Below are 22,047 nucleotides of genomic sequence, written 5' to 3'. Positions count from 1 at the left end.
TTGGGTGCACTTCGGGGTATGAAAGACACCACGACAAGGTTGTACAAGCACTCGAGGTTTTATGCGGTATAGGAAACAATCCCGAACTCCTGGGCGGCATAATGAACCACAGCCTCTTCATTGCCTAAAAGGGGCATTATGCAATGTGACAAGGGAGGAAAAGCCCGTGGTGCAGCCATTCTTGTTGCGACTTACACAGCCTTACTTCACTCTGCATGAAACGCCACAACATTACACACTGCCCAATACTTTTGCACGCATCCTGCTTTTAGTCGAGGGCGGTTTATGCTGCCATCGAAAACACCACCACTGGAGACAGGCCACCTCCTCCAAAAAGAGGACCACTGAGGGTCTTGAAAAGCGCCGAGGCTCTCAAAGTGCCGAGGCTTGTGAGGCATCCCAAATGACGTCGGTTTTTGATGCTCAAAGAAGCTTATACGCTGATCTTCATTGTCCTTCGCTGAGTGTAGCGTCGCCGCACAGATAAAACTCCGCAAGTGCGAAACAGCAGCACACACTGCTTGAGGACCTGAAGGATTGCTAACTGAGACTAGCAAAAAGCTTCCAGCGTTCCTGTCGCCAAGACAAGCGGGCCGAAAGAGCTGACAAACGAGGGCAAAGCCACAATCCGCACACATGGCGGCTGAGGAAAAATAATACCAAAAAAAAAAAAAAAAAAAAAATCAAAAAGTATCAGAGAAAAAAGTGCTGACAATATTACTCCGTAGCTCGAAGTAAAAAGAAAAGAGGAGCACTGCAACGTTCCATAGCTCGCCACTGAGACTGGCTTGCACTTGGCTTCGATCTCGGCATCCTTTACAGCGACACGTGTGCACTAACGGACAGAGTGGTGTCCAATGACCGAGTACCCGTCGCCTTGTTGCTAAAGATACCATTCTGCATATGCCTGGCCTTTCCACTTACAAATCGGTATGACAGAGAATGGCTGGAGCGTCACAAACTCTCACAGTTTGCTCAAACCGCTATCCGGCGACTACCCAATACAGCATACTACTACCACTACGGCTAGATGTACTAGCACGAAATAGCACCTATGATGACCGTGTGAACAGGCACAGATGTCTTCGAGTTTGCTTTGAAACCGCCATTCGCCGTCCGCGCAGCTAGGTACTGGTACTTGATTGTTTCGCTTTATGATCAATCTTACCGTATCATTTCTACCCGACTGAGGTTTGGACGAGATTCTAGATCTCCGGAGCGACTTAGAGCGAGTGCTACAAGGACCGCAGAGTGCTTGTGAAATGCACATATCCACGTGCACCGGCTGTCCTACGTTTCTCCCCCCCACAAGAAGGATGTTATTTTTTTTAAAGTAAAAAAAAAAGATGAAATAATCGAAACTGGCACAATCAATGTTGAGATTTGAGATTGTGTTGCCGCCCGGCAGCGGTACCGTACCTGTACCCTATGACCAGGATGCGCCAATTACATACTTGGGCGATAGCCGAGGGTGTGGGATTCTGGGCCGCCATAGCTAGATCCCGTCTTTCCCGTTGATGCTTGGGCGATGCGGTCATTATCTCACGACTGGCGGGATAACACGTCTTGGATGCATATTGGGGTATCCTATCAAGAGGTGCCTCAGCTCGCTTGGCGATGGTGCACTACATGAAGCGGTGAGAAAGAAAGGAAAAGCCACAAAGACGGCAGAACTGTACTCGCACAGCAGTTTTCGATAGTTTGGTTTCTACGAGGCCGTGTGCTACATACTTCCTGTTTGCCGATGCTGGTTGGCTCATCCTACCCTGCAGGGTTGAAGAATCGAGTGCATGGTGGTCTACATGCGCATGCACAGTGATCTGTGTGATGCGGCGCGGCGCCCAAGCGTGGAATGTCAGCGCACCAGCATCCTCTTTCTTCCCATGTTTCTTGCTCACTGACTGCATTCACCGGCAGCAGTACTGCTACTGGACCACTGCCGCTCAGAAAGTCGGCAAGTCTAGAGGACTGGGGCGGGTGGTGTGCAACTGCTGGCCAACAGAATCGATCACAGCCCTCTCATATGCAGCTCCTCCGCCATACGTGCGGCTGCAGCAACATGGCCCACGCACCCCTTCGACGAGTCGCTAATGGTATTTTTGGGGGTGGCAGAACTTCTGGACAGCTGGATCCCTCAAATGGTACAGAGCAACTGGTGATCACAGCTGCAGACGGTCCGATAGCTCTTGTCTGGCACTGCGTCGTGTGGCCTGGCCGTTGCAGCGAACCCTCATCATAAGAGACACTGTGTATGACCACAGCCTCAGTACGCTCATTTTAAAGCCTCCGGATGGCCTAGTACCAATGGAGCGATAGTCTGACATGCTGCACAGAGCCCCGGACGAGCCGCCTGCCGCCCCTGTGTCCCTGCCGTGGAATTAATGCGAACTACACTCTGCAAGACAAGCAGAATTCTCTGTTCCTGGCGGGCGAACCTGAGGATCGTCTGTGATCGGCAGAAAGTTTGGTTGATGAAGCGGCCAGAATGGGCAGCTCAGCCCGCTCTTCGTCTTTGCGGGGTGTGTCAGCCCCCTGGCAGAATCTCATCTCATCGCCAGCAGCCACAGAGAGGGCTGTGGACGAGAGTAAACAACAAAGCCCAAATGACATGGCATGGTATTGCGGGAGTCTCAGGCGGGGGAGAAGCATCCACTCTTAATCCCGATATGCTTGTACTGTACTTGTTTAATACAGTATGACGAAAGACGTTCACCAATCCTCCCTGCTCCTCTCATCCCTCCGCCTCTCTCCTCGTCCTGCACGATCTTCTGCCGCTGCGGCGAATGAGTGGCCGAGCGGCGAGCTTCGACAAAACCTTCGGTGGTGTGCCTAAATATAGAATAACCCTAACGCGGTGCTAACGCAGCGATGGTGTGGCACTAACATAATGCTATGGGGATGGGGCCGTCAAGTACTCGTACCTTTGTTTTCTTTTCTTTGCCCTCTCTTCGTCTGGGCCTGGTGATATTACAAGCACCACCACCGCCACCACCGCTACCGCTACCGCTACCGCTGCTATTACGGATTGAGGGAAGGCGAGATGCTGGGGAGCTGTTGGACCGACGATGCCATCCTTGACTCACACGCAGCGAATACCCAGAACCAGAGACGGAAGCCGGACGGACCCAGCGGCGAGTATACCTATATGGAGGTGCTGAGCCTGATATCCACAACCGCGAAGTTACTTTTAGCATCACATGGCGAGATGGCTTTGGTGGCGGCTGCGCATATGTTTATGACAAAAGTCAAGACAGGAACTTTTCCCTCGTTTGTTTGTTTGCTGGCCCATCTGGGAGCTTGGACTAGCGGACAGGCTGCTCAGAGTCTATGGAAATCGCTTATGCACCCCGGTTAACTATCTGGGCTAGATTCCTGAACAGGTCCTCGGTCTAGGCAACGCTAGCATCGTCATCAGCATGGATATCCCTGGGGCTTGTTATCGCAATGCCCGCATCATGTCTCTCTTCCTACGTGAAATCATTGTGTGGAGACAAATACCTACTGTACTATAAGCAATACTGCGCGAGTACATGCCCAGTAGCAAGTAGTAGGTAGTAGCTGCTTACATCTCATCTGCTGACGAATGGTTTGCACGCAGTCCATCAAGTTTCAGACCATCAGCAAGATAATAAAGATGCCAGTTCGTTTTGGGGCTACCGCCCTGTATCGGCCATCTATCTAGGCTGATGGTTAGCGATCGGATGCTAAGGCTATCTCAATAATTAGAGTCGAGCTAGTCAATTGAGCCGCCCGAATCAGCACAATAGTAGAGAGATAGCAATACATCAGCAGATGCTGTAAAGAACAAAAAGCTGATTGAAACGATCTGCTTCGTTCTGCTATCAAACAAGGGCAAAGTGCCAGGCATGGATCTGGTGCACGTATGGAGTAGCCCGTGGTGCAACCTGTCCATTCAAATACAGCACATTGTCCATGTCTTGATACAGAGAACTCGCAATGGAGAACATCCAATGCCCTTGGCAATATGGGGCGAAGTGAGTTTCGACCGGCAAAGACTAAATCTACGTGGAGCGCACCCACCGAAAGCGCGAAACCCAGAGCTCTGAGCCAGTCTCGACTTCAATTGCGTTTGGGCGGATACCTGGTGAGTTTGACCATCCAATTTTCCCCTATAGCACACGCAATATGAGTGTTTTTTTTTTTCGTAGCCGTCGCTAATGCATGATAGGCGAAATGTAAGTCGGATCCGGAAAGATTTGTCCACAAAATCTACCCGCTGAAATGTGCACATGTAATGGTACTAGTAATCTGAAATCTGAGCCCATGAGATGTGAATGGGCCAGGACAGCTCTACATGTTGATGTATCCTCGCTCGCTCGTCTATTTCCTGGTGGGCCAGGCTGGCCAGTCACCCGCAGAATCAACAGCTCCAGCTCCCTGATGTGCAGGATGATGAGGGTCGATTGTTTCCCTCTTTCTCTCTGTGGAAAATAACCACGGCGACCACCATCTCGATATTACTATTACTACAGTACTATGCAGTATCTACTAGTATCACATAATCCTTTGCTCCTGGTTGATCCGATCCCTGACTGCCCAGCCAGGGCATCCTGTGACTGCCTAATTAGGCAATGCTCATGTCTTGCCGTTCTGAAACATACTTGAATAAGCGCTGACAGGCGAGTTCAGGCAGATGGGCGCTGTTTCAACACTCTATACAACCCGTATCATGGCGAGTTGAGCTCAAGCCATCACGCCTCGGGGCATTCACGCACGTGTGGGACTCGTTGGGATTTGGGACTTTTGGGTTTCCCCCTTGGCCGTGGCTCCCGTCGGGGTTATTAGTCGTGTGATCCGCGACTACGTGGACACTGGTTGTGTATTTTGCTAATGAAATATCAACGGTTAGCACAGCGCCAGCCAGGCCGTATTAACTGCTGGCTCAAATCCAGGCAGCCAGCCGCCCTCTCCATCAACGCCCTGAAGCGACAGCTTTCCGGTGAAGTCAACGATAGGATGCCAGCGCTCCATCTTCTTTCAGCTTGCATCATGCACATGTGGCTGTCACTCCATGAGCTAAGAATAGCATCGGACATCTGGCAATAGCGCAGCGAATAGCCGTTTGCAATGGCGCGTGAGCCGAGAGTGCAACCCTCTCATGGGGGGCGTTTCTGCATCTACCCAACCGCCTCTGCCATGCCATCTCACCACTTATGCATTCAAGGGGCCATCGCCTGTATTACATGCGCAGTGCATAGCCTATGGGAGCATGCAGCAGCGAGGACAGGCCACCGGCAGTGATGTGAGCATGTCGATGCCTTCGGCAGTCTATTAGAGATACAGTGTTACTACCACTGCTACATACTCTCATATGGAGCACGCCCTGATTTCTACTTCAACGCCCCCGTCGTACTATGTATGCATATTTTCTCGCTTACTTACGGGGTCCTGAGTAATTAGCACATGGCGGCTTCTTCCCCGGCAGATGACTAGCTGGATTCTTGGTCAGTGACGTTTATCTGGACTGGGCTGAAGTAAAGCATCCGCTTTGGATTACAGCTGTGAAGCAGCAGGGCACGGTTATACGACAAGGAAGAGGGAATGGATATGCTGCATGTAACCATATTCTGTGATATGAACGGAGCCTAGTAGTGCTGTTTTGTTCGCATCTGGTTGGAGATGGAGAAAAGTTTACTCTGGCTTGGCCCTTGAAGAAATCTCTCTTCAAGAGTAGGCAGATAGAAAAAACAAATGGCAGTGCCAGGCAAGGGTTGTGTTTACGCATCATTTCATCCCTGTTCGTTTGCTTACGCATGCTCACAGGCCCAGCTTTGTTCTTTCTTTTTCTTGCTCTTTTGAGACAGTGAACATTAGTAAAGGAGTGGATGCTGCGGTTGGCTCGGAACTTTAGATTATGGCGATGAGCACGCAGTATCCTTTTTTTTTTTTTTTTTTTTTTGGTCTTCCCTCCTTCCACGACAGAACAACAGCGTAAGCATCAGCAGCTCCACTCCCTGGCAACAACTCAACTCAACTCAAACCTTGGACCCCCCTTTCTCCTTATCCTTCCCTTTCATTCTTGTTTTCGTTTCATCTTCTCTTCTTGTCCTTTCTCTCTTGAAAATGCTTATTTGAGTGAGTAAGGAGATGGCAAGAAGATTTGGAATTTTGCTTACGGAGGGAGGGGCTAAGCAAGGTTTCTCCATTTTGTGGACCGGGGGAGAATATGCAAGACATGTTGTGGTGGTTTTAAGATGACAGAAAATGGGTTGCCCTTTTTTCTTGGTCTGCTTTCAGTTTTTACTTTCTTCAGTATACACTTGTAGGTGTGCACTTTAATCGGGTAATTGCCTGTGTGATGAAATAGAAATGATACCTTTTCTTATGTGACTATCAATGTTGGTTCTGTCGGATACTGCGGATATTGTAGGAACTGGTTTCTAGAATAGCTATAGTGTGTGTTTCTAGCTACATATGTGATAAGGTCGTTGATATCGATTGTTGTTGTTATGGCTGCTTCGCTTCTATTCTTGGTGATGATTGCGAGTGAATTAGAGAAGGTTTGCACTAAGCTTTGCTAATGTACATGTACTGAAGAGAGAGTAGAAAAGCAACGATTTTCGTGCCTTATCAAGCTTTTTATTACATCTATATAGGTAGGTAATTATATTAGTCACTGTTGTCTCGTTTGAATGTCTATAGGTGGGTAGTATTCTGCTGTTAAATATCAGCTCTCTTGAGGAAGGGAGATGGGGGAAAGTAATGCGAGTTTATGCACGAATACCACATGTCAAACCAAGACTTTTTCTTTTCTAGGCGGCGTTTTCGCTTGTTGTTGGACTTTGAGTCGTTGATGTGGTTGAAAAGGGCATATGTTGCGTAGAAACATGTTTGCGCGCTTCCATCACATATCCTATGGAGAGATGAAAGGGGGGGGGGGCTTGGCGAATGAATAGATTAGATGGGAGTGTATTTGCCGTTTTTATTGTTATTGTCTTTTTTTTTTTATCTGATTGGCATCTTTTTGTAGCAAACATGGAAAGAAATGTTGTGAAGTTGGGGTTATGACATTTGGCACACATTTTTTCACTTTCTCCAAAGAAGACGATATCTCTCCACGTAGATAAGTACTAAATAACGTCTATATGCCTAATATCGATTAGAGACAAAAAGTTCATTTGAACAGCGAGGTAGTTCTCCTAACTAAACGAATATTATAGGTATTGAATCTTGAATCAGCGCGAATATCCTTTGCTCCCCCCTTCCTCCTTTAAGCGTTTCAAGTCCGTCTTTCAATAGAGCGTGTCTGTACGACCTCGCCTTTGTCTGAAGAACCGAATATTGGCGCCTATATTTATCATTAAGGGCAAGGAGTCCGGGTATTGAGAATTTTGTGCAGATGAAGGACTGGCAGTCGCATAGTTGGCACATTCTTGAGGAAATCTTCCCTTCGTTCTGATAGTAGACACTAAAAGTGTGTTGTTTCCAGCTTGTAAAATCCGAAAGATGTCGAAACTACAACTTTTCTCTTTCTTAGACATAAAGCCCCGCAATTTTACATGCCCATCTTGTCTCTATCTTACAAGCGGTGGTGATCTAGTTAATATATACCAAATAGAGAAGTGGGCATGTACACCAGCATCGGTGCCTTAGTATCACAACTAGCCGATTCATAACGACAGGATCAACACTATCCTCATCCATCACTCTCTTCACTAGATGATCGACTTGAATAAAGTCACCTTTCGTTATTTGGATTCTAACTACTAACTAATATGGACCGCGGCACGGCATATTTCCCACCAAGAGCTCTGTATGTATGCAGAATATGGTCGAGGAAATAAGATAAAAGAGTAAAATATAAAAAAAATCTATCTATAAAGGTGAATATGGGCTTGTAGCCCCCAAGAAACCCCCCCTCTCATCCCCCCTTAAAAAAGCTCAAGACACCTGTGTTCCCATATTTCCTCCATGCTGGTTCTCTCTTTTTTTTTTTTTCCATCATCACATCGTTCCAAAAGGTATCTCGTCTGCTTGCGGCACTCTAGAGCACGCGCTTTGTATTTTGGTTTTCTTTTTGCTAACGCGCCCTCCATATTCCGCAAGCTCCCATTGTCATTCAGCCAATCCAACCATGCGTACCCCTTTCCCATGGAGCTGTTGGGCGGTGAAAGTATCGCTATGAGTTTTAAACAATCATATTATATTCCTCTCGCTGGACCTCAGGAACACAAGTGACCTCTGCGCACCAAGTTCCGTTAAAGATTCGCTTTACGAGATCATCTCCTTCCCCTCTGCGTCCAGCGCTAACTTTCAATTTTTTTTCTCCAGCTCAGTTATTGCTCGTTTTCTTTTCGTATTGCAACAACTCCAACTAGACTGGTTGCTGCTCTCATATCGCATATTGAGTCTTCAAAGCCTGCTGGTCTTGAGGTTGCAGCTGGCCAATAAAGTTGTCAAATTGCGGGATAATTTGCTTGTAAACGTTTAGAACCTGCATTATGACGATTAGCATTACATAATATTAAAAAGAAAAAAACATTTAATAATGAATAGGAGACTGGGGGCACTTCTTACATTTCGGAACACTTCATGTAGCTCTTGCTTGATGGGGTTCCGCAAGTTCATGTCTTGGTATCGCGCAATTGCAACAAAAAAGTTCAACAGAACCTTCTCTAGTGCCTGGGGATTCTGTCCTACAATCAATGTAAACCCCTTAAATGCTGTGGCCTTTTCCTCTGTAGGATCGACCTCTTGCATCGCAACCAAGAATTCTTCCGCAAACTTCGGTAGTGCGGGTGCCAGTTGCTCTGCATTACCTAGACCAAGGCGTCCTAGGGCAATCGCAGCATTCTCGGTAAGCCCCTTGGGTACACCAGGATTGGTCATGATCTCTACAAAGCGCTGAAGGAGCTCCGGTACCCAAGGTTGCATACCCTTAAGATTCTGCATGGCAATTTCGCCAGCCGACCAGCAGGCATTGTTGATGATGCCAAACCCGCTTTCAATTTCCTCATCGAGTATACTATCCATATCCAATTGCCTCAACAATATGGGGAGGACGGTGGGGACGTATTGCTGAAGCTCCGGGAAGACGTACTTGGCGCAGTCACCGAGTAAAGCGTACGCAGATTGTCGCACCTCGTCCGTGGGATCCTCCATACAGAAGCTGAGGAGCTCAAAGAAGGGATGTGGCGAGCTCTTGACCAGTTCGATTGACTTTTCGTCTTCGAGCGCTTGGATAATGGCGCTTAGGAGGTCAAGGCTTGTGATGAGGAAATCTTTATCAGGATGATCCACGGCGTCGCTAGTGTTGGCGTTGATACCCTGTTCAAGGTTCGCATGGATAATGTTGATGCATCGTAAGAAGATTGTATGCGCATAGGGAGTAAAAGCCTGACCAAGAGCCAATGCGACATAGGAGAGACACTCTAGGAGCGGGAAGAGTTCACGAGACTGATCAGAGACAGTATTGTATCTCTCAATCAGCGCTGGCATCAGCTGATTAACCAATTCAGGCTTGGCAATGAAGGGGCCCAGACGCTCGGCCAGCGTCTGAACACAGTCGTAAAGGATATACATGTTGCGATCCTTGTATTTGCCAAAGCACAGAACAAACTGCTGGATAATGGGGCCGCAGTATGGCTCCAGCCTTTTGCCAGCCTTCTCCTCCAGGTTCGCGAATGCTGAGGCACCTGCTTCCTGGACCTTCTTGTTCTTATCCAACATCTTGCGGAGGATACCGTCCATCATTGGCAGGAAAAACTGCTCTCGTTGAGACTGTTCAGAGAGGTTAGCTGCCCAAGATGAATATCGTCCCAGAGCCCAGCAAGTGATTTGCCTGACAACCGGCTCTTGATCTTCAAGAAGAGAGATCAAATACGGCACCAGCTCAGGGAGGTGAGGAGTAACAGTATCCATGCAGCCATCGGCTACCGCACCGAGCGCCAGGACGGCGGCCTCTCGGTAGGGCCACTCATCGTGCTTGAGGTTTTGAGAGAGATACGGGAAAATGGCTTCGAAAACAGGCCCGCCAAAGTCGCGGGCGAAGACGTCAAGTGCCGCCGCTGAGCACTTTCTGACAGTCCATCTCTCGTCGGGGTTCGCATCGTCCCCATCGTCGAAATCGTCAACCTCACCCTCCTCCAGGCCCTCGTCCATGCGGGCAAGCTTCTCGTAGGCGCCGCCATTCTGGTTGGGGTCGGCCGAAAGGTTTCCTTCGCCGTTTGCAGTCCTTGCTGAAGCTTTCTTGGCGAAAACCGGCTGGATGTCTTCCTCTCGGTCTTCTTCATCCTCGTCGTCTGAAAGACCACCAAGAAGGGCGATGTCCTCCCCACTGTATACCATGCACTGCAGTAAGACTGGGATAATTTTGTTGAGATACGGCTGCAGGGAGCCCCAGAGTTCATCGTGTTCACCGACAGCCAGCCAGAACTCGGCAGCTTCACACGCTAGATCTTCATCGTCGCTCTTTTGCTGGTTGATAATGTAGTCTACCAATCCGGTAATGTGAGGCTGTAGCTTGTCGGGTCGGGTTTCAACGAGGTGAACAAAAGCCCGGCACACTTGTCGGCGGACATCGGTGTTGTCATCTGCGGACAGAATGAAGAGGTGTTGCAGCAGGTCGTCGACACTATTCATCATTGCCTGTGATGATCTCGGCGTAAAGACGTTGATTGCGGTCAGCGCTCCGGCGCGAACCTTTGGGAGGGGGCTCTTGGTTGCAGCAATCAGCTTAGGAAGGACATAGTTCAGTGGTCGTTGGCCGTTGATCTCTTTGGTAAGAAGTTTGAAGTTATCTTCGCAGATTTTGGCCATGGCAGACATTGCACCTTCTTGAGCTTCGTTGGAAAACTGGCCATTTTCGTTGGAGATCATGTCGAGGAGCTGAGGAAGCAGCTCTGGCCACGCCAACAAGCCACCTTTTCTAATCATCTCGGTAGCAATGTTTCCGGCAAAATTTCGAATCTGTGAATTCTTGTCCTGCAAGCACATGGGGACGGCGAGCTTGATGAGTTGTAAGCTGGACTCAGGTATCGACTTCCACTCTGTCTTGACATTGTTCTTCAGCATGATACCCGCGGCCGATCGAACGAGATGATAATCTTGCTCGCTGCATTGCAAGCCCTCGGGGCTCTGGGGGCTAGAGAGGATGTATGCTAGATAGTTGTTGATATCAGGCGAAGCTTTAGCTTGCTGAAGCATCTGAATCCCCCAACTCCTCGGTCAGTATCGAATCCTGTAACACAGACAAAAGAGGTACTTGTAGATCGAAACTGACCTGCTCAGCCTGCTTTTGGGCATTCTTGTCGAATCCGCTAAGGGAGTCTTTGAGACATGCCGCAAGCTGGCTCAACGACTCCGGGGCCGGTTGCCACGACATGATGGACAGGTATTGGCAGCTGTTGCTGCGCGAGAGAGGAGCAATGCGATGCGCGAAAGGGGTAGCTTCCTAGTCGAGATGCTCTAGGACATGAAGCGGTGACTAGACAGGCTACAACGAGATAAAAGGTCAGCATCCTGCAAACCAGCAACCGGTGCATGTACAGTGCAGCAAGAAGGCGACAGGGCATACGAGAGCAAGGAGCCGGCACAATTGGCCCTTGACAGTCGGGCTGGGGGCGAAGGTCTGGTTATCAGCGGCGCTGCCGCAGGGGATCTTACAAGAGGCGGGTGTGGCAGTCGCAGAGCCAAGCGCTCAGGAGTGGCCGAAGCTCGAATGTTTGCAGCACGCAAACTCAGCAGGATCTCGTCGATGTCGAGAGCGAGACGATGCGCCAAACCTTGTGCGCCCTCAAGTGGTCTGGTTTGGCGGGGAGCACGCCCACCTCATTTCTGGCGGCCAAATTTCTCTGTTAGCGGGGTGCGATAACGATAACCCGTGACGCGGACTGGCTATGGCGAAAAAAACGGAGACAGGTTAAAAAAAATTCGCCTGCCAGAGAGAGAAAGAGTACATACAGTACGGAAATAATGATAGCACTAGTTAGCTGACTGTGACAATGAAGGATGGCGAGCGAAGCTATAGTAAATATTAGCTATAGTATTGTTACAGTGTTACTCCGTGCAAGTATTTCGATTTGTGCTGCTCAGCCACCGGTGCTTATTGTTTGTACCTGTTGTATGAGATAATCAGACGAAAACAAGCACGCGAAACGTGAAACACGATTGGGCAGTGCCTGTAACGGCCTCATGGAGAACTCTGTGGTGGAAACGTGCCCCAGGCAGATTCCAATAAACTGAACTTATGAATCCAATTAACTGCACGATGCTTGATGCTCTCTCTGTTACGAATCATACTGCTGGAGCTGCTGATGCTCCCCCCCACCCGGCCTGATTTGATTTCCCGCCTAAGCGCTGGGATTCAATGAATAATGGAATTTCATGTGGCATGTACTCCGTACAAACATGTGTATATGAGCCAGGGTTATCAAGAAGCCGCTGCCCTTCAGTAGATCAATACTGTATTTCTTAAATGCAGCTACCAAGTGAACTCCAATGCCTGCTCTCTCATAAAGAAGGCCGAAATGATGTACCGTAGCGTTGAAGATCATCCATGTGCGCCGATCGCTCGCCTCTTATTCTGGAATTTCTCTTAAACCTCCAGCAAAGGATGCTGTAGGTATGACCTCGCCGTAATCTTGGCATTTCCCTGGCGATGGACAGAGCATGCTTTCTATCACAGATACGCAAGCACATTGGCCACGCATTACAAAGCCTTGCTCTGCCTGATCGCCATCTTGAATTGTTTATAAAACTCCATTCATGCCTTCACGGATTGCGGTTAACTAGCCAGCACCGTCTTGGGAAGGTTACTGATGATCGCCTCAGCCACGCCCTTGAAGGCTTCCATTTCCTCCTCGACTGTGCCGCCCATACCCGTGCTCTCTAGGCTAATGGAATTTGTAACATATACGGGAAGCTGAGTCTTGCGGGCAACCAACTTGGCAACTCGTGTGGTAAACTCAAGAGATGATTCTGCTGAGAAGAGTGTTGTGGCGATTGCCTGCTGAGGATTGAATCTCTGGCCCTGGAGTCAACAATCGCCGGTCATGGAGCATTTATGCAGGCACATATGCATATGTACGGGACTTACATCGGGCAGTGCGTAGACAAATGATCCCATAGGTCTAGGAGCACCAAGCTCTTCTTGAGATGCGGTGGTGAGAGATAGCACAAGAGCCTTCGCTTGAGTTGTTAAACGGATGAAAATGCGAGTATCCAGAGACCGCGGCAGCGGAATGGAAACTTGCACTACTTTATCTTGGTCGGTGGCCATGGTAATTAAGTTGCAGATGATATATATCAAATATACATATACATATGCATATACAAGGATATAACTGAGATTAAGGATGAAGCCATGTTATCTCAACACTATGGCTGTTGTGAGACGCCGAAATCACATGATTCCGCTTTGGTGAGAGATCTCGCAGCTAGCGCTGCTAGAAAAAATGCCACCACCAACCATATTCCCCCACTATAAGCGATAACTTGGTTACAAATTCAAAGGGGTCCAAAAAAAAAAAAACGCCCGATTGCGGCGATCCGGAAAAAACAAGGCAGAAACTCTGTTTACGAGATCATTCGACTCTCTTCGATCCTTCTCTCTGTTCCACGGCCATGCTTGAAAATCATCGTCGTTGAGCAGGCTGAGAGATGGATCACGACGGCGGAGCCACGCTGGACGTGGACGATAAGAGCGCATGGGCCAGTGTAGATGGCGGGATGGACGATCCTGAAGAGATTCGGGTCATCTTCTGCGCCTTGGATTCTTTTGCGTAAGTGGAAATGAGTTTCACCGTGTTCCTCACTCTGTCATTTGGCAGCTTGACTGCCCTTGGAGTGAATGGGATATCTGTAACATGGCTATGATTGTATGTTCATCATGAGCTGTTTCACATACGACTCTCACTCATCACACTCAACCCCCCCGCAGTCTTTCATAACATCACATTGGGTAGCCTGATTCAAGACAAAGACCTCCGGCTAACAATACTCTACAGCCAATATGCCAAAGTTGCCCACTTCAACGTCACTCATCTTCGCCGCCGGTCCTTCTACGCCCTCCCTCAGGCTCACTGGAAGCTCCTCGCAGCGTCTCCCTTCAACTTCCTCGACACTCTAGAGAAAGTCGACGAGGCTATCGATAGCAATGCCGACTTGGCCCGGTCCATTCTGAAATCGGGATTGGCTTCATTTAATGCCCTTCCTCCCAATTCTTCAGAATCGGATCAGCCTGTCATGCCGCATGAATGGGCTGGAATAGCCAAGCATGCTGACATAGACAAAGCAAGGAGCACTCTCCGCCAATTTTATCGGGACTGGTCTGCAGCTGGTGCGGAGGAAAGGGCAGTCTCATACGGCCCTGTGCTGAAAGCTCTCGAACAAGAGAAGGCCAAGGTATCGGAAGACAGCCGTTTGAAAGTCCTGGTCCCTGGAGCGGGCCTAGGAAGGCTAGTCTTTGAACTATGTCGAGACGGCTATGATACCGAAGGAAATGAAATATCCTATCACCAGCTACTAGCATCATCGTATATTCTCAACGAGTGTCAGAGCGCAGGACAGCACACCCTCTACCCTTGGATCCACACATTTTCCAACCATACAACTCGAGAGAACCACCTCCGAAGCTATCCCGTGCCAGACATCCACCCCAGCACCGCCCTACTCAATACTCCCAACATCGGCTCCATGTCAATGTGTGCCGCAGACTTCCTATGTCTCTACGGCGATGATGATCACAAGGAATCCTACGATGCCGTGGCTAGTGTCTTTTTCCTCGACACGGCACCTAATCTCATTCGATACCTCGAGGTCATCTACCACTGCCTCCGCCCAGGCGGCGTCCTCATCAACGTCGGTCCTTTACTATGGCACTTTGAAAATGACGCGCCAGGCAATCACGGCCACGATGACGACGGTGACGGCGAACATGACTTTAACAACTCGTCTGGCATTGCCGACCCTGGAAGCTTTGAACTGACTAACGATGAGGTCATGGCTCTGGTGGAGAAGCTAGGATTTGAGGTAGAGTCGATGGAGATGGGAATTAGGGCACCGTACATTCAAGACATGGATAGTATGCTGCATATGGTGTATAATGCGACAACCTGGGTAGCTCGCAAGCCTATAGCGAAGGGTGAAATGAGAGATACGACGATATGAAGGATGATGAAACAGAAACAATAGAAAGCCTGTATAATTGAGCACTTATGGATGCATTATGTGAAGTGTACAGAGGTTCAAATCCGTATCATGCAAGCAAGGAACGGATTGACAATATATTTCCTTAACTAATACGGTATTCATTAGGCTTTGGGCAATGGCCATCCTATCATACAAAAATTCTTTGACACGCCATGCGTATGTCTCCTCCCCTCTAGTGATGATGCTGATCATAAAAGAATAAAAAATGGTAAACAAGATTGAAACTACAACTTCGCCTGGTCCTCGACAAGCAACTCTCCACGAGACCACAACGCACCGCCATCAATCGCAATCGCCTCACCGTTCACATGCGATCCAGCCCGACTCGTCAAATACACCACGATGCCCGCAATATCCTCCGGCCGGCCCAACCTGCGCATGGGGTTCGCCTTTGCAATCTTGTCAGCGCCACCAGACATGGCCAGCAGGCCGTTGGCCATCTTGCTCGGGAAGAAGCCCGGGCAGATGGAGTTGACGGTGATGCCGCGCGGGCCCAGCTCCAGCGCGAGGTTGCGGCCCAGATGCAGCACAGCAGCCTTGCTGGCAGAGTATCCGTAGGTGCCCTGCTTGCCGATCGTGCCCACGCCCAGGCCGGCAACGCTGGCCGTGATGAGCACGCGGCTCGGGTCGTCCAGCGAGGCGTTCTTCTGTAGCAGCGGCGTGAAGACGCGCACCGTGTTGAAGACGCCGCGGACGTTGAGGTCCATGACCTTTGCAAAGGCCTGGTCCGGGTGCGTGTCAAAGGCCTCGCCCCAGGTGGCGCCCGCGTTGGCAAAGAGGATGTCGACGCGGTCCGTGTGCTTGCTCACCTCGGCCAGCAGCTTGTTGACGCCGTCCATGGTGGACGAGTCGGCCGGCACGGAGATGGCCTCGGCGCCGGCCGCGCGGCCGGGCAGGGCGTTGAGGGCCTTGCAGGCCTCTTCGCAGGCGGCGGCCTTGCGGGATGAGATGAAGACCTTGGAGCAGCCGGCTTGGATGAAGCTGGTGAGTATAAATGTCAGTATGGTGGGTGAGACTAAGAATAAATTGAAAGGAAAATGTGTAGGGGAAGAGAAAGATAGAGAGAGAGAGAGATTGAGTGAGACGGGAAAATGGGTGAGAAGATGACAACTCACGCTGAGGCTGCGTGTAGGCCGAGGCCGCGAGAACCGCCTGTTACGACGGCGACCTTGCCCTTGAGCGAGAAGAGCGAAGGGAAGTCATGGAGATTGGCCTCGATAGCGGCAGACATTATGGCAACAAGTTGGATACCTCGGCGTTGATGATATTCCTTTGATTCTTGTTTCAGGGGAGATGTTTATTAATAAAGCCGTACGTGGTACTTGGCCGATAGCAAAATCAGCAGATTGTTGAAAGAGGAAGAAGAATGATCACACCAAAGGAAAAAAGAAAGAAAGTGAGATGAGAAGATGAACAGCGGTGGACTTTATTACCTTTACCTGATACAGCCAAAAACTATACGCAATCGTCTTCTCCCGCATTCAAAGCCCTTTTTCTCTCCCCAGATCCTCGGTGAAGATGGGTAGCAAAGTGGACACGCTTTTCTCTCCAAAAACCAGGGGTCTTAGGTACCTCCATCGCTGATTTTTGCGGGCGCGGTACTTTCGGAGATGAGTGAAACTGCGGGGGGGATGCCGAGGCATAAATATCGGCCCCGGGAATTTTTTTTAGATATGTGCTAGCTAGGTAGTGGTAGCAGCTTTGTCTACGAGATTTAGTACATCATGGGGTAACTCAGATCTGCCAACTGCCAAAGGAACGCGCTGCTAATCATCGATAGCTGTGATCCTCTATGCTAATAGGTGGACGGCCTTAGAAAAGAGTAAGGAGAGCTCCGTACTGGAAAGTATAATGGCCTTTTCTTTGCTTTAGAGTGTTATGTCAGCTTCTTAAATCAACGGGTACTGTGTGGCATGAGTTGCGATTGCCGCAAGGATCTAGCTCCTAGCAAGAAGACAAGGCTCTAAGGCTCTAGATATTGTTGAGTTATTGTCCGGAAGCCGAACAGTTACTCTCCAGGTACTTTCATATCTACGGCGGCTCCGCTGGCTGCCAGTTGCCCACCCGCGTCTACCTCTTAAAGGTATTCTAACGCCTCACCCTCTGCTCTCTTCTGTGTGGCACACTGCGCGCCCATTTTATATAAATTTTAAGTCATATATATATATATATATATACATACCCTATATATATAGTAATGGTTTGGTATCTTATAGCCCCGAAGGATGTCAAATCATGCTCGAATCAATCTCTCCTCTACAGATCTCAGCAGCAGCATTAGGCCCATGCCTTACAAGTATAAGCTCGACAACATGCATTGAGATTGTATATCAAAATATATGCCATGAAGAAGAAGAAAAGACAAAAAGAGAGAGAGACTTAATATATGCCCACCAATATATCCATTGTCGTATAGAAAGTAAAATAAAAATCTGCATCCCGATGATGGTCTAGCCCGCCCGGCTAGCCAAGCAATTAATGTGTCCTGTTCCGCCACATGGACTAATGCAAGCAGATGCAAAAACCCCCATTAATGCGGCCGAAACTTTACGCTTCCAATCACGCCTCTACAGCTTGAACAGAAACTAGTCAGACACTGCATAGCAACGAGATGCCGAATAAAAGATGTGTGCCGGGATATGGCTGCAATGCCATGCTGAAAAGGCAGATCCGGGCGCCGGAAGGGCTTACCCGTGCTGCTTTTTCATCCTAAGATCGCCTAGCACAGGATTCGCAGGAATTTGTGACATCATAAGATGCCTATTTCCGAGAAACGTATTTTTGTGGATGGATGCGCTGCTGTTGCAAGGCAACTCCATCGTGTCGAATGCGGTGCGCTAAATGCGCAACTGCGTGTGAGGTAGTAAAAACGTGTCTCTGCTAGCCATCAGCTTTCCCTCTCTGAGTTCTATCGGTGTCTCTGCTTCTGATGGTTCTTCTTGTTCCAGCAGTGGTTGACGGCATCGCTAACGAGTTCCCAGTCGTTATACACGATAGATCCTATGAAGAACACTTTGACGTTGTGTTCCACAGTGACCAGCTTAGAGTAATTAACGCGAGATTCTTTTGAGAGCTTCTCGCCCTCTTGCTTCATCTCGACCCTAACGGGAGGGAACCCAAGCTTTGGTTCCTTATCGAGTAGGCGCGGTTTGCCGCCGCGCTCGTAAATGATGCCGTGTTTGTCGGCCTTGACACCCTTCTTCTTGCACCCTTTGCCCCCATATGTGAGGATAGGTCTGTAATTCGTCAGCAGAAAGGTTCATAAGATGAATCGCCCACTATGCACATACACGCAGGTACAGTGACCTTGATCATTTGCTATCACAATGAAGCGTCGAAATCCGACAAAGAATTTCGTGCCAAATCTGTTCTGGATCTCGTGTTTGCCAGATACGCTCGGAGCTCCATCGGAGCTGGCGCCCTGTGGTTCTGACCAATGCACTTTGAATATCTTTTTAATGTCAGCATTGGTTAGCATAAGAGATAATGAATATATACACACCTCCCCTGGCTGAAACCTGATGGACGGTTCAACTTGGTAGCCTGGTTTTTGAGCATCAGCTTCACTGACATGGGCCTTGCAGAGCCATTTACAATGCTTACGTGGATCTAGTTCTTCTGGTGGCTCTTCGAGGACAGTGGCAGCGATGTGATAGCTGCCGGCGCTTGACTGGGCTCTTGGCGTAGGAGGACCTTCCTCTTCCTCTTCGTCATAGGGAGCTGTGCACCGTGTTAGTCTAGCATTTGTAAGCCACTGCGGATGAGAGACAGACCATAGGCTGCTGCTGATGATTCCCCAGCGTTCGCATATTCATCATAATTGTACTGTCGGCTTGCCGCAATAGTGTCTGCTAATTCTTCGTCTTCGGGTTCTTGGTCAGGACTGTAATGCCCCTCATCGCTGTACCTGTGGGTTTGTTGGTCTGGGTAAAAATTTCAGTATTGAACAAGCAATGGACGGCTTAGAGGGGAGAACATGAAACAAAACGATTAAAGAATAGGTGGATTGATTTGAAAGTGAACACTGGTGGGCGCACTCACCAACTGCGTGATTCTCAGCTGATCGGCCTTCTGCCCTTCCGCTGCCGTACGCAGCAGCCGATTGTGAGTCTACCCCGCCAACAAAAACTCGTCAGTCGGTCGTTCGGCCGGCGGTCAATTCATGGGGATATTGGCTATTTGAGTGTGTATACCTGATGTCGATGCCTGATAATATTGAGCTTCAGACGATCCGTGGACATCTGATTGTAGAATTACTGTCAGTGGCTGAGACATGGTTTTAGTGGTAGCACAACTTACATTGACCAGCCGTATAATCATACTGCCCCGCCTGGGAGGCATGTAAAGAATCTGCTGCGAAGGTCCCGTAGGCATCCTGAGCCGAATCCTCGTCGCGGGAGCCTGTTCGTTGTTTGTGCTTGCTTCTGTGCTTGCTGGATCTTGGTTTCGATGCATGGTCTTCGGATACTGCGAAATTCTCTAAAGTCAGTCGCCAATTATAAGCATGCCAGTCATGGTCGCCAAAAGAGGCTCAAGAGAAGCCCGTGCTAGGCGCAACCAGTGCGACTCCATGAGGCGCCGGATAAAACGCACTTGAGCCGTTATAATCGGTGGTTAGGCCTCTCAGGCCTTCCGTTATGTCGCTGATCGTTGTGTCTCGTGGAGTTTGCGCATGAGCAGTGGCGGCCGAGTCGTGCTGGTCCCAGTCAAAGTCATAATTTCCTAGCAAGTACACATGCAAGTGTTGGCGGTGGTGATGAGAAGTCTCAAGCGCGGGGAGGGTTTTCGCACCTTCGGAATCCTGGCGAAAGCGATAGTAGCGGCTCTGCTCCTTGTTGAAAACCCAAGCCGACCAGCTGCCCCATTGATGGGATTCTGACTTGGATCCGTGGTACATTGTGGCATTTTGCGCCCAGAGCAGCGCGGGAAACCTACAAGATCATTCGGCGATGTGCTGGACGGCGCAAAGGACCGGGAGAGCCCAGATGATCGGAGCACAAGCGCAAAGCACCTCTCTGTCGGGGCTGGCTGGGGGAAGGGGAGGCTCTGCAGGACGGAAGCAATGCGGGCTTCAACGCCTTTTAAAGAATGCCCGTAGGGAGCAGAAGCAGCAGCAGCAGCAGCGCGAGATGATAAAACAGCAGCGGGCGGGAGGGGAACATTTGGGTCTGTCTCTATAGGCCTAGATTGGCGCGAGCCTCGACGTGGGTCGTCCACTTCCTGGCCCGAGTGCTGCTCCCCCGGCCTGCTGGTATGTTGGTATTGGATGGCTGCTGTAAGGTTGAGTGGATTTAACCTGCGAGCTGCTAAAGCAAGCTGCTGCGGCGCTGGCGGATAGGATTATGGAGACATCTGGCATGCATCTCTGGCCGCCGCTTGATTAGCTACGTCGAGCTGGGCGATCGAGTCAATGGTCCAGCCGTAGCGTTATGTACAGTATCAGACGGAATGGCAATGCTATCGGGCTATCGAGCACAGAGCAGCAGACATGGGTGCAGCCGGCTAACGGGCGCCTTGTGCGCATCCTGACGCTGGCCAGCGGTCGCATTGCGCTATGGGACGATCTCGAATTCCGATTCGGAGGTGGTGTGCTGCTATGCGCTCTCTTTTCCCCGTCCTCAAAATTTTCTTGTGACTGCGAGCTCGAGCGCTCGCATGCCGAAGCACATCCACTCGCTGGCCAGAGCCAACGCCAGGTGTCAGCGACTGGAGCTGCCTTGCTACCTTGGCCACTGGGCTGGTCGGGGCAAAACCTGAGCACAAATCGCCGTGCAAGCTTGGCTGTGCTTCATCCATAGCTGACCTGTGCTCTACAGCAAATCGATAATCCCTCCCAGCGCAGCTGCTGGGATCGCCGAGTCGTCGCGCCATCTCCACTCTGCATCTTGGCCTGCAGCTCTTCGGTCGAGGACCCTGTCAGGTGGCACGGCCGCAGGAGCCCCAGCGCTGAGCGACGGCCAGGTGGTTTTGCTGCACTTGTCGTATCCTCGCAATGCACGGCGTGCTTTATGCAGCGCGACTAGTCGCTTGCGCCGAGTGGAGGCATATTGACGCGGGAGCTTTGGTGGTGATGATGTCGAGGTAGAGTGACATGCCCGGTTTGGGCTGGCACAGCGCCTTAGGCTGCTGAGAGGCGCCGCTCGGGACGGGTAGCCCCACCGCCCCGAAAGCTTTCTTGCTTTGCTACCCCAGCGCACCCGTGGCTAGTGGATCGTTTGTGCTGGGCTAGCGACGCCTTTAGCGGACGCACGGCTCGCCCACGCTTGGTAGGGCTAGCGGCACAGTGGGCTGGTGCTGCCGCGTGGGCGCTACCTGATGCGCTCAGCGCTCCTAGCGCGCCGGGGAGGCGTCGAGCACAGTTCTAGCACCTGCGGCCACAGGGGCTCCAGCCAACCGATGGCACGCTGGGCCATTCTCTGGCAGGCGCCATGAGCTGCCTTGCGGAGGGAGCTGCCAGTCAGATGCTGAGCCCTCTGGCCTGCCAGACACACGTTGACAGTCCGGACGGGCTGCGAGAAGACGCACTCACCACTTGCGCAACTCATATGTGGCCGCAAATCGAACATCTCTCCTGGCTTACCGTCCCGTCCGCCGCATCAAGCGACCTGTGTCTCGCCGCCGTAGGTGCAAATACCAAGCCAAGACGCTGAGCAGACGCATACTCAACCTGTGTCCACAGATGAGCCGTGCGCTTCCCGCCGCCCGCCGTCATCCCCAGGACTGCAGAGCCTCGTCTGACCTCGATCCGGCATCTCTGGCGTTGTCTTCTCCTCCTTCCCTCTCCCAGCCATCACGCCCCAGCGAATTTGGATGTTATCGAGCCGGGAGGATGGCCATGGATGGGCAATGCTGAGCGTCGAGCGACTGCCAGCGTAC

At 50.4% G+C, this 22,047-nt stretch overlaps 8 protein-coding genes across 9 annotated transcripts; 4 read left to right on the top strand and 4 right to left on the bottom strand.

Moving 5' to 3' along the window:
• Positions 1 to 3,040: 3,040 nt before the first annotated feature.
• On the top strand, positions 3,041 to 3,355 carry TrAFT101_009161 (uncharacterized protein; the record flags this gene model as incomplete). The annotated part of the gene is made up of 1 exon (XM_066128552.1): positions 3,041 to 3,355. One exon carries the CDS (start codon positions 3,041 to 3,043, stop codon positions 3,353 to 3,355), a length of 315 nt encoding a protein of 104 aa, XP_065984672.1.
• Positions 3,356 to 3,913: 558 nt separating this feature from the next.
• TrAFT101_009160 (uncharacterized protein) lies at positions 3,914 to 6,445 on the top strand. The gene is made up of 2 exons (XM_066128551.1): positions 3,914 to 4,105; positions 4,190 to 6,445. Exon 2 carries the CDS (start codon positions 4,852 to 4,854, stop codon positions 5,065 to 5,067), a length of 216 nt encoding a protein of 71 aa, XP_065984671.1. The 5' UTR covers positions 3,914 to 4,105; positions 4,190 to 4,851; the 3' UTR covers positions 5,068 to 6,445.
• Positions 6,446 to 7,688: 1,243 nt separating this feature from the next.
• TrAFT101_009159 (uncharacterized protein) lies at positions 7,689 to 11,976 on the bottom strand. Its single transcript, XM_024901310.2, has 5 exons — positions 11,923 to 11,976; positions 11,537 to 11,852; positions 11,243 to 11,455; positions 8,539 to 11,166; positions 7,689 to 8,455 (listed from the first exon to the last, which is right to left on the bottom strand). The coding sequence occupies exons 3-5, from the start codon at positions 11,342 to 11,344 to the stop codon at positions 8,354 to 8,356; spliced, it is 2,832 nt and encodes a 943-aa protein (XP_024755675.2). The 5' UTR covers positions 11,345 to 11,455; positions 11,537 to 11,852; positions 11,923 to 11,976; the 3' UTR covers positions 7,689 to 8,353.
• Positions 11,977 to 12,745: 769 nt separating this feature from the next.
• On the bottom strand, positions 12,746 to 13,240 carry TrAFT101_009158 (uncharacterized protein; the record flags this gene model as incomplete). The annotated part of the gene is made up of 2 exons (XM_024901302.2): positions 12,746 to 12,985; positions 13,058 to 13,240. The coding sequence occupies 2 exons, from the start codon at positions 13,238 to 13,240 to the stop codon at positions 12,746 to 12,748; spliced, it is 423 nt and encodes a 140-aa protein (XP_024755676.1).
• A 206-nt stretch (positions 13,241 to 13,446) lies between these two features.
• On the top strand, positions 13,447 to 15,232 carry TrAFT101_009157 (uncharacterized protein). 2 transcript variants are annotated; one of them, XM_024907094.2, is made up of 2 exons: positions 13,447 to 13,742; positions 13,968 to 15,232. In XM_024907094.2, exons 1-2 carry the CDS (start codon positions 13,621 to 13,623, stop codon positions 15,127 to 15,129), a joined length of 1,284 nt encoding a protein of 427 aa, XP_024755677.1. In that variant the 5' UTR covers positions 13,447 to 13,620; the 3' UTR covers positions 15,130 to 15,232. The 2 variants fall into 2 exon arrangements, with proteins under 2 accessions (XP_024755677.1, XP_065984670.1); XM_066128550.1 differs by lacking the exon at positions 13,447 to 13,742 and adding an exon at positions 13,743 to 13,838.
• TrAFT101_009156 (uncharacterized protein) lies at positions 15,228 to 16,660 on the bottom strand. Its single transcript, XM_066128549.1, has 3 exons — positions 16,605 to 16,660; positions 16,287 to 16,492; positions 15,228 to 16,152 (listed from the first exon to the last, which is right to left on the bottom strand). Exons 2-3 carry the CDS (start codon positions 16,400 to 16,402, stop codon positions 15,396 to 15,398), a joined length of 873 nt encoding a protein of 290 aa, XP_065984669.1. The 5' UTR covers positions 16,403 to 16,492; positions 16,605 to 16,660; the 3' UTR covers positions 15,228 to 15,395.
• A 612-nt stretch (positions 16,661 to 17,272) lies between these two features.
• TrAFT101_009155 (uncharacterized protein) lies at positions 17,273 to 21,197 on the bottom strand. Its single transcript, XM_066128548.1, has 10 exons — positions 19,963 to 21,197; positions 19,765 to 19,893; positions 19,471 to 19,650; positions 19,365 to 19,412; positions 19,213 to 19,281; positions 18,945 to 19,094; positions 18,775 to 18,891; positions 18,674 to 18,714; positions 18,462 to 18,622; positions 17,273 to 18,407 (listed from the first exon to the last, which is right to left on the bottom strand). The coding sequence occupies exons 1-10, from the start codon at positions 20,066 to 20,068 to the stop codon at positions 18,080 to 18,082; spliced, it is 1,329 nt and encodes a 442-aa protein (XP_065984668.1). The 5' UTR covers positions 20,069 to 21,197; the 3' UTR covers positions 17,273 to 18,079.
• Positions 21,198 to 21,716: 519 nt separating this feature from the next.
• Positions 21,717 to 22,024, top strand: TrAFT101_009154 (uncharacterized protein; the record flags this gene model as incomplete). Its single annotated transcript, XM_066128547.1, has 2 exons — positions 21,717 to 21,791; positions 21,851 to 22,024. 2 exons carry the CDS (start codon positions 21,717 to 21,719, stop codon positions 22,022 to 22,024), a joined length of 249 nt encoding a protein of 82 aa, XP_065984667.1.
• Positions 22,025 to 22,047: the final 23 nt, after the last annotated feature.

Source organism: Trichoderma asperellum, chromosome 5 (assembly GCF_020647865.1).
Source record: "Trichoderma asperellum chromosome 5, complete sequence".
NCBI classification, from domain to species: Eukaryota; Fungi; Ascomycota; class Sordariomycetes; order Hypocreales; family Hypocreaceae; genus Trichoderma; species Trichoderma asperellum.
The sequence above is the reverse complement of the archived record's forward strand: the minus strand, read 5'-3'. Positions and strand labels throughout refer to the sequence as shown.